This window comes from Musa acuminata, chromosome BXJ1-7 (assembly GCF_036884655.1).
Source record: "Musa acuminata AAA Group cultivar baxijiao chromosome BXJ1-7, Cavendish_Baxijiao_AAA, whole genome shotgun sequence".
Taxonomy (NCBI): Eukaryota; Viridiplantae; Streptophyta; class Magnoliopsida; order Zingiberales; family Musaceae; genus Musa; species Musa acuminata.
In genome coordinates this window covers 8260753-8271916 of record NC_088333.1, presented here as the reverse complement: position 1 = coordinate 8271916, position 11164 = coordinate 8260753, and the positions used below count along the sequence as shown (strand labels likewise).

At 36.1% G+C, this 11164-nt stretch overlaps 1 protein-coding gene across 1 annotated transcript; it reads left to right on the top strand.

Moving 5' to 3' along the window:
* The first annotated feature begins 2556 nt into the window (after window positions 1-2556).
* On the top strand, window positions 2557-6168 carry LOC135679903 (eukaryotic translation initiation factor 2 subunit alpha homolog). Its single transcript, XM_065193886.1, has 6 exons — window positions 2557-3119; window positions 3211-3297; window positions 3377-3523; window positions 3687-3791; window positions 5502-5600; window positions 5917-6168. The coding sequence occupies exons 1-6, from the start codon at window positions 2691-2693 to the stop codon at window positions 6022-6024; spliced, it is 975 nt and encodes a 324-aa protein (XP_065049958.1). The 5' UTR covers window positions 2557-2690; the 3' UTR covers window positions 6025-6168.
* The last annotated feature ends 4996 nt before the right edge of the window (window positions 6169-11164 follow it).

The following is an 11164-nucleotide window of genomic DNA, read 5'->3' as shown; positions in this document are numbered from 1 at the left end:
ATTTAGATCCGTTAAGGACTCAATTGGTCTCTAATTAAGTTAGTGGGATTATCTCTCAATCCTAACTTAATCTATACTCAAACTACGATAATTAATTATTGTAAGTTTGTGTTCCAGTGCGTCAATCACTTCTTCCGATGAGCTTCCGGCATATTTCCGACGAACATCCGATGAACCCTCGACGATACTCCGACGAACTCTTGGTAAGTTCCTGGACTTTGTGATAATCTTCTTACGAGTTCCGACGACTTTCTATATCGTTTAAAAAAACATCAAAGGAATAATCTCTGATTATAATAAACTAATTAGATAAATTATTATTCTCATTACTAATTAGATAAATTGATGTATCTTCATGAGTGCCATGTCATGATCCCACCCTCTTAGATTTCTATCACTTAACATATAATTTGGCATACCTCGATTTAATCTTCGAGGGAGAGGCCATGACAGTAACATCATTGGTTTTGTCAGCTGCCTAAAAGAACATCAAATGTGAAGCCTTTTCTTCCCAATAAAACAAACTCATTCTGATTCTTCCTAAAAGTTTCCTACACAAAAACCTAATAAAAGATAAGATTAATGTGAGAGAGGGAGAGGATATTTATAAATCCAAAAAAAATCAAGAGATCAACGAGTAAATAACATAGTAAAAGCTTGACATAAATATTAACATAATTTGACATTCATTATCTACATTTTATGATGAAAATAAAAAAAAGTTACTATATAAAAATAAAATATAAAGAATATTACTTCTCGACTAACTTAAACTCAAATCCAAGACTTTGTAATACATGACCTATACATAAAAATAAATTCTATTTCATTAATGACTCATTTCTTTAGTTAGATCTCTAATCTTAATACATAAAAAAAATATTGAATCTAGTTAACTCCTCCAAGTAATTTGAATATAATCAAAACTTTGTAAAGTAGATGGAACTATGACACTCAAAAGACTTCTTTAAAAAGACCCATGTATCCTTATTGTCTAATTGAAATAATAAAAACTTAAAATAAAATGCCAATGCAATTTATTTTCCCAAAAGAAAGACTAATTAACCGGTAAAAACACAAAAAATATTGAACTCTTGCAACATTAAAACAAAAAAAAGCTGAGTCAAAAAATATTCAAGGTAATTGCTCAATTACCCATTACCCATGCACATTGAAAACAATATCGAAGGTAATCTTTCTATTAATAAGATTATCTAAATTATAATAATATAAAAAAAATTAATAGACATCCATAAATAGCTAGAGATTTTCCTAGAAAATACACTTATTTAGGTATTTCTTAAATAATTACTCCCTTTTTAATTTTTTCAAACTATACCATTTAATCTACAAAATATCAAAATCGTTCTTCACTGTAACTCTTCTGTCCCCCACCCACTTCGGCAGTCGTCCGATGTCCGCTCGTCATCGTCCCTTATCACCCATCGTCCACCTTGACAACGATTAAATGATAGGCGAGAAAGGGATGATGATGAACAACAATCTAAATTATTTTATATTTTCTAGATTATTGGATATGGTTTTAAAAAAATAAAATGAGATAATTAATTTAAAAAATCTAAAATAAGGGTATTTGGTAATTGGTGGACATTGGCTGATGACAACGGTGAAGGATAGTGAAGATGGATAGTTTTAGTATTTTCTATATTAGAGGGTATGGTTAAAAAAAATCAAATGAGATAACTACTTAGCAAATATCCAAAATGAGGATATTTTTTTAATAAAATCACCCTTATATTTATTGTCACAAATAAATATAAATATATATATATATATATATATATATATTATATTCCAATTCGAATTCAGATCTATAACACCTTCCAGCTTACTCTTGAGGCATACTTCTTCAATTTAATTACATATTATCTAATCCTCTTATTATTTTGGTTCATACACTTACAAATTTTATATTAATATTTTTATAATTATAAAAATAAAAATATTTAACACTATTTATTCTAATGGTGTTTTGGTCAGTGGACACGCTGAGAGAAAAGAACACGTTATGATCCATACTAACCTATGATGTATGTTTATCTACCTAACATGACTTGGTAGCATGATGAGTGTCATAGGTTCATATAAGTACAGTTCTCACAAACTATGGAAGCCTTCGATATGATTGCCTAGAGGTGCGGCGATATGGAGGAGGAGAGGAGAATTTGATGAAGACGTTATACTAGTGTATATGATGGATAAGGATGAGAGGATATGCATATGTCAACAATGATGATATGGTGTCATATGGCAAAAATGATAATGCATAAAATGATCATTTTATTATTGATAAAATTGATAACTCTATGCATATTATTAGTAAAATTAATAATTTTAGTATCACATGTGATATCTTTTATCAATAAAATTGACATTGTTAGTATAAATTAAATATCAATATAAAACTCACGTGTTATTTCTTTTATCAATAAAATTAATATATATTTTATCTTCTATAATTATAGATACGTCCAGATACGATGCTAAGAGCGTAATATGTCATTAGCCCTCCTCTTTCGCGTCATCTCCAAACCATAAACCCGACGCCTCCAACGCTAATCCCTCGTTTTGCCCTCCGCCTGCGACATTTCTCGCTTTCCGCGAATCCTTCATACCCTAATCCCATCGGAAGAACCCTAACTCTCGATTCGATCGTGGAGTCGTCGAAGATGCCGAACCTTGAGTGCCGGATGTACGAGGCCAAGTACCCGGAGGTGGACATGGCTGTGATGATCCAGGTGAAGAACATAGCGGACATGGGCGCTTACGTGTCTCTCCTCGAGTACAACAACATCGAGGGTATGATCCTCTTCTCCGAGCTCTCCCGCCTTCGCATCCGTTCTGTCTCCTCCCTCATCAAGGTCGGCCGCCAGGAGCCCGTCATGGTCCTCCGCGTCGACCGCGACAAGGGATACATCGATCTCTCCAAGCGCCGCGTCTCCGTGGAGGATATTCAGGCCTGCGAGGAGCGGTACAACAAGAGCAAGCTCGTCCACTCCATCATGCGCCATGTCGCGGAGACCCTGGACATTGACCTCGAGGAGCTCTACATCCACATCGGGTGGCCCCTCTATCGCAAGTACGGCCACGCTTTCGAGGTATCACTCAGCAACGCAGGCAATTCAGTTCGTTCTTTGTTGATTTCGCCACTTAACCAATAAAGATTCGATTTGTAAATGTTTTCCTTAGGCATTCAAGATAATTGTGACGGATCCGGACTCAGTTCTTGATGCCCTGACTCGAGAAGCGAAGGAAGTTGGAGCAGATGGGCAGGAGGTCCTTTTCTTGGTCTTGTAGTTGTTGAACTTGTTACTGTGACTTGTATAGTTGTGTTTCTTGATCAGGATAACCGCAGGTGACTAAGGTGGTACGTGCGGTGACGCCTGAGGTGAAAGATGCTTTGGTCAGGAATATTAGGAGAAGGATGACACTGCAGCCACTGGAGATACGTGCTGATATAGAGATGAAATGCTTCCAGTTCGATGGAGTTCTTCACATTAAGGTACTGATGCCTGACTTTAGCCAAATCTCTCTTCTTCTTTTTTTCAATTTATCTCGCATACATTTTTTTATTGAAATTCTTGATGCTACTATGCTGAGGATTTTTTGTGCTATAAAATGAAGCATGTAATGATGTCGGTTATATTTGAACCATTGCCTCACAGGAAGCTATGAGGAAAGCTGAAGCTGCAGGAAATGATGATTGTCCCGTGAAGATCAAGCTAGTTGCCCCTCCACTCTATGTTCTCACTACTCAGACTCTCGATAAGGTAAACAAGATTTTCTTATTCCATTTTATCTAACACGAATGATCTTCTACATAACTTATAATGTGTAGCACAGATATCTTTTTTGTTACTCTAGCAGCGAAGCCCTTTCAAGCCATCAGGATAGAAACGTACCTGATCTAGTTCCTTGAGATTGAATATCGTATTCAAGTATCATATAGGAAAGGCAATATGACGAGTTAGATAATTAGGTACTCGTAATATGTGGAAAACAACATAAGTTGCGACGTGTGGTGCTTCCCCTGTTTATAACTTCTTACAAGCATGAGGACTGATAGTACGAGACCAATCAAATGCATATAATATAGCCTAGCAAGACCAAGATATCTCAACTAATGTAATAATTGACAAACAAGCTATTGGATCACGGTCCACCATGTGAATGAAATAACCCTACATGTCATCTATCTCAAATCATGGATTAGAATGCTGTTTGGACTTGTACACATCTTTCGATATTTATCAACTAACCAAACACTGGTGTAACTAAACTTTAGAATGCTGTTGAATTGCTTAGCTATCCACATTCTTTACTATATACTGTTACAATAATTTGTCCAAATTTTATGAAGACTTGAATAGTTCACTTGAAGTTTTGAGTCAACTTATACATCACTTATTGAGCCGGTATTGTGGAATGGCTGGCCCCTTATAATCCAATTAACCCTGTGGTTTGTGCAATTGCTTGACTGTTTTTTTCTTTCAGGGTTCTCATTTCATACTTAATTTAACCTTAGGATACAAATTTGCAGTGAAATATTTGTCTTTTTTTTCAAAATAAACAAGAAATTCTAATTTCTGAAATGTGATGTTCTGTGTTTGTCAGTATCATATTAGAACCTCATTGAACTTTCATCAGTAAGTCTTCTGAAAATTTCTCCTGTTCATGATTTCATAAACAGAGAGGTAAAAAAAAAAGTATCAAACTGTCAGTCATGGCATAACTTCATACCCATAATTAGAATATCACCAATGATGCCATACTGGAGCTTAGGGTTTCGTGATGGCATGATGTACTTGAATGTAGCATAAAACCATTTAAATTGGATATCTATAGGAAATGGATTATGCAGATATAATATCTATTTGTTTCATGTTTAACTTGTACAAAACTATATCTTCATCAAAATGTGTCTGAGGATATGAATGGTTCTGTTACTTGTACTGATTTGTTATTGCTAGTTCTGACTAGTCTTCGGTCACTGCCATTAATCCGGGATCTCTCACTTCAGTTATTCCTGGAATGGGAGTGAATATTTTTGTTTTGATTTGCAAGCAGACATCTGATTTTCAGAGGAAGTGCTATCCTAAATCTCACAAATAAGTTAAATGACTGTGTAGAGTGTTCTGTTTCTTTTTGGGCTTTGAGACTGATGGGTCTCTGGCAAATAGTCCCTACGTATTTTTTCAGTAATATTGGTGCTGAGTCTGTTGATATTTGTACTTCCAGTGTTCATTACTATTTTTAACAACAAGACATCAATTTGATCACTCATTATAAACATTGTTTATGCTTCAATTCTTCTCTTATATCTTATTACAAATGCACAATGACTCTTCATGAATCTTCATTTAATTCTTGGAGATTTGAGCTATAGAGATTGTGATGATTATTTTATGTTTTATCAGGTATATTTAATTATGGTTCTTGATTTTTTATTCTTCTTACTGCGTTGTCTGTGCCCTGTGTAGGAACAAGGCATATCAATTCTGAATAATGCAATTAAGGCTTGCACTGCAGAGATAGAACGACACAAGGGAAAACTTACTATGAAGGAGGCACCAAGAGCTGTAAGTTATATTTTATATTATACTTATCTTGGTGTATTCTTGTTGCTTTCCCTTTTGCAAAGGAGAAGCGTTACATTGTGGTTTTGTTAATTGAGCTTCTTGCTCTGGTTCTTGTCCAAATCTTTGAACAATATAATGGTCTGGTTGATTGCCAAGTTTTTGCAGTCTGTACATCACAGTTTTGAGTGCTGTCGACAAAATGGTCTTTTCTGAACATTTTTAGAACACTTGTAATAGCCTTGGAATTCCCTTTTTGGTGGATGATGCAATTGTATTGGATGATCTGGCTATGCCTGAATCTTGGATGCTGTTGCAGGTGAGCGAACGAGATGATAAGCTACTTGCTGAACATATGGCAAAACTACAGTCCACTAACACGGAGGTCGACGGTGATGAAGGTAGTGAGGAAGAGGTAGATACATGAATGGGTGAAATTGATGTGGAGAACTCTGGTGTTATCATGTAATGCCGATTAAACAAAATGGTCAAGTGGGCAGATTAAGTTGGAAGATTTTGCATCCGAGTTTAGTGATCTGTTGTATTAAGCTTATATCCAATGGTGGAAACTACCATCTTCTGTTTTATTTATTTCTTGGAGTTGATACTTGGATTTTTTGACATTGAACGATACTAGCGTTGTACCAATTTGATTTGGGGAAGAACATGGTATTTGAGTTGTGGATCCTCCAATGTAATTTGAGACTTTGTAATCATTTATGTGGAACAGATACAAAGGTTGATCTACGGTTGTAATCTTTTAAGGTGATCGATTAGTCACAGAAGGTGGGGTTCCTAACTCTTGGTCGAAACAAAACAAGGTGTTATTATTCTCCAAGACGTTCACCAAAAATAGATAGAATCTCCATTCATGGTTTATAAAAAGGAAGGATACAGTCATTCGTACCCACCGGATGTTCCACAGGCATTAATTTGTAATCCACAAATAGGAGCCCGATCATCGAGTTTCGCATCGTCTTCCTTCCGAACGGATCAGTGGCTGTGATGTGGCAGATGGACTGCCTCCTCGTCATCCAAATGCAACCAATCGGCAGCCCAAGAATGTGTGCATCATTGATGGAAATGTGTGGCCCTGGGAATTCGCCATCAAGAATATGTTAAAACCAGCGTGTCCCATCACATGCCCCTCGTGCATCTCTTTCAGCAAACATGGCAGACCGGTGGAGCCAACCTGCTGCAAAACATACATTCTCTTGCTCCACACAAGTCGCCAACCATGTCCTCCTCCTCTCCTCCTTGCCAAGCTTCGACCCTTATTGCAGTTTTGTTCTGCTCTCTGTCATCCATATATGCAGATGATCGATAGTACCGTGTCCTTTCTGCAGTCGCTTTGCATGCGTATCCTTCACCCCAGCAGGCGATGATGTCTACAGGTAAAAGAAGAAAAGGAAAGGAAAAAAGAAATCCAAGAAGAAGAAGATATTTGGTGGAGCAGTATCATATTTGTACGACCATTGTGGACAGCATCAAGATCCATGCAGAATCCTGTACCAGAAAGAAGCTGAACCCTGGCTTTGTTCTGCACCTACTGACTGATACGAAATGATCACAGGTTCAACCACAATAAGAGCGATGAGTTTGATAATGATTTCTTTTCATCCTTGCAGCGAGGACTTGCGAGTCATGATCATTAGCAATCATGTCAGAATTGGTTCTAAGCAAAGTTGTAAGCATGCAAGTCAGCTCATGATCCAATGCTTGCTGTTAGTCTCGTAGGTCTGATGAATACATTCATCACAATTATTATACATATATATAGCCATAGACTAGCAAGGAGAAGCATACAACAGTTTTCAATGTTAGAGATTACCGGGAAAAAGGGATGAAAGACGATACATAATGGGATAGTTGATGCTTCAAGGTCAAGTAGTTCTCGAGTGCTAAAGAACAAAGTGCTTGTCGGCCAGCCAGTGCAATCCTCTCTCTCTCTCTCTCTCTCTCTCTCGCTCTAATTTGTGTTGAGACTTCAGTTTATAGAATATAATACATGTAGGTTGTCGTTAAGGGACGTGCTTTTGTGGGGGGTAGAAACCTAATAAAAAGCAGCATCAGAATCACATCTTTCAAGGCATGTCATCATGATCAATAAAGCAATTATACCCGGAAAAAGGATTATATAAAGCGATGCTTCGTACTCCCTCCTCGAATACATTAAACATCCCTCCTTAATGTTGCAGTGTAGGATGGTATCAGCAGGAACCTATGGGTGATAAATGACTCGGGTATGATACGTGCATGACGGAGGAAGAAGAGAAGGGGGGGGTGATGGAGTGATCATGAGGACATGTGTTGGCGTTTCAGAATAAGAAGAAGAACGCACACAGAGGTGACGAGGTGTGTCGATAGGGTCAGGTCAGCGTTGACACCACCATTCGATCGCCAGTGTTCCTTTCTCTCCTTCCTCCTCTTCCTTCAACCCAGGCAGGCACGCGGGACCCCGCCATTGTCCCTTTTCCTGCTTTGTTCCTCTCTTCCTTTCATCATGGCTTTTCTCATGCCCTTTATGCTCGTTTACACGTGCATCGACATGGGAGTTACTGTTCTCGAGCTCCTTCGAGAGAAGCATTGCAGCTTTCATTAATCCTCTCCATCTTCCTCATCCTCCCAAGTCCGCTTGGTGGTGGAAATCAATCTTGGAAGAAGACAAATTGAACATACTCATATGAACTAAAATAATAATCTCATTCTATCATGGTTTGCAAGAGTGATCGATCAGGTGATGCATGTATAGTAAAAAATTGTAGATCAAGATTTTCTTATTTCATGTATGCTAATCTTGATTAATTATACAGTCATGCTGATCATCTTGGGATTTGTTTGAGACTAGAAATATTTTTGGTGAATCTTCTTTTACCATCATAAAAAAGAATATTACCTCAGCGAAGATTCCATTTAGGCCACAATAATTCATCACTAAATTAATGTGCCCTTCACAACCATATAGTTAGCTTGATACAAATATAGCCATTAATTTAGATTTAGTGAGTGCAAGCATTATAGCAAAACAAATATATGTGTTTGCTTCCTCCAAAAAAAAAAAAGATGAAAGAAAAAGATTTGGATCCTTCACTGTAGAGCATCACACAATAATAAATTAAATTAATAATAAGTAATTACTTATTCTACATTCGATTGATGTAAGCAGTCCTAATTTCATAATGACATGATATTTTATAATTGGATTTTGTTAAGTGGTTGATGATGTTATTAATGGGTCAGTTATGTGATAACCTATTGTATTTCCCTTATTAAAGAGTTACATTGTTGTAGGCAAGTCTTAGAGGATAAATATGAGAATTAAGTAGGCAATTCAGGGTTAATAATTGAAGCTTTTTATGTGCATTTCAATTCATAATGAGCTGAGCAGCAATTAGAAACTCAAATTAGGAATTAATTAGGAGGAGAGCTAGATTTAAGTTCTCCATTCTTCACACAACAAAAGCCAAAAAAAATCATCAGATCCATGTAAACAACATGAATATAATTAGAGTCTTACATGATGATGATGTTGTTGTTGTTGTGGTATTGAACTCAATATGAACTGAATTGACTCATTGCCAGCTTTGCTGGATTGTCAAATCAAACTTCAAAACTTATCTTTTCCTTTGTTGCTAGTATCATGCAAGAGGGTCCATATCCCCACATGCAAAACATGTGCATGCATGAGTAGGTAACTCCAAAGGAAAAGTAGTGTTTTATTTCCAGCACCCATGGGGGCATATCTTTTACTTTTCAGGTTGTAACTCTTGTATCTTGCAGGAATTTTTTTCAGGTTCAATTCCCCAGCAAGGACTTTGCAGCTCAAAATCTGTGATTGGAACCCTTGCAGCTACTCACCAAAAGAAGCAGAAGAAAGCAAGAGAGAGGAAAGGAATATTGGCATGAGCAGATGAAGACAAGCAAGAGGAGTGCTGCTTCCAAGTAAGAGCTAAAAGGAAGAGTATGTGAATTGAAAAGTGCCTCATGGAGAGGACAAAGATGCTGAATATGGTACTGTGTATAGAAACCATTAGTCTTTCCTCCTTAAAGTCCACTACTCTCTCTCTCTCTCTGCATTTAAGGACTTATTCTATGCAGCCAAGGGAATGATAGGAAGCATACACAAATCAAGGGAATTTGCTGGACAACTGCAACACTGCAGGTGGTGCTGGGAATATTATAATGCAATGCTTGCTTAAACTCTATTCTGAGGAGTAAAATGGGGATAGATTCAAAATTTCTCTTGCTTGCGATTATGTGATCAAGGTAAAATAGGTGAAGGCTTTTTATGAGAAGGAGCTGAGAAATATGTTCTTGTTCTGTGGTAGTGACTTACATTATCACCATAACCATCTCAATAACAACATGCTAACATCTCCTCATCATCATTGCATCAGTTGTTACCTCTACTTCTCCTTAGTTTCATTGCCTAGTGCTGCTAATGGATGCATATACACTTCTGAACCATGGTTAAAATGATGCAGTTTCAACCATGGCTGGGAAAATTAGGTTATTTTTTATTCCCTGGTCTCAATTATTCAATCATGTTGGTCTATAACTATACATGGCATTATATGTATAGTTATAATGTATTTAAGTTACCATGTAATATGTGTTAAGATTAATTCAAATAGTTAGGATTAGATAAAATTTTAGATTTAAATAAATAGACTAGGATGAAAAGATTTATTAGGATATGATAGATTTTTTTTTTATTATTTTTAAAAAAAATTATAATATATCTTTTAGTTAATATAAATAGGTGCTTTTGGATCAATCTAAATCATTACAAAAGCACTCTTAATTTTTTATACTATTATCTTCTCCTTCTTCCTAAAGTTTTGTAGAAAAATTAACAAAATGATCTCAAATTTTATCAGGCTAAGGATAAGGTGGTCCTTGGGATGCTCATAATAGTAAAACAATAAATAAGTTGCTCATTATTTGAATATGTGGTCACTTTGTTAGTGTAATAATAGCTAGAAACAAGTACTATAGTACAGCAGGACTACCATCCACAGGATCCATCTTTTGTTGGTACCCTTCACTAGCTACCAAACAATTCTTATGTTCTTCATGATATGGATGAGAATTCAAAATCAGAGGCTCAAAATGTTGGATTTTGATTTTAGAGAGACTGAGAGTAAAATTTTCAAAATTCATGAGATTTGGGTTTAGATTTTTAATTAATTTAGCAAAATTCTTTTTTTTTTCATATTTTATTATTATTATTATGTAGTTTTCTCTAAATTTTATATTCTATTGGTGGTTGATACTTTTGATTTTCTTTTTCCTTTTGGGATGGAAGAATATCTTTAAAGACAATAATATCAGAGTTTCTTCTACACACAAAAATACCTCAACCTCATTAGGTGAGTGAAGTAACAAAGGTTCAACATTCACTCGTGTGTCTCTAACCAATGGTAATTTAGGTACTAAGGCCCATCCTTAAGCCACTTTTTTTTTTTTTTTTGTCTGAATTCTCTGCATCACCAATTTTTGCCCCACTTTATGATAAAAGCAAAAGTAAGGAAGAAAAAGAAAGGAGGGTGAAATAAAAGGTGAGC

What these genes read in the sequence shown, in the direction of transcription:
- LOC135679903 (XM_065193886.1), top strand. Translation starts at nt 2,691, where the DNA reads ATGCCGAACCTTGAGTGCCGGATGTACGAGGCCAAGTACCCGGAGGTG. An exon ending in CTACTCAGACTCTCGATAAG is followed by an intron (nt 3,792 to 5,501) that starts GTAAACAAGATT and finishes TGCCCTGTGTAG; the next exon opens with GAACAAGGCATATCAATTCT. An exon ending in TGAAGGAGGCACCAAGAGCT is followed by an intron (nt 5,601 to 5,916) that starts GTAAGTTATATT and finishes ATGCTGTTGCAG; the next exon opens with GTGAGCGAACGAGATGATAA.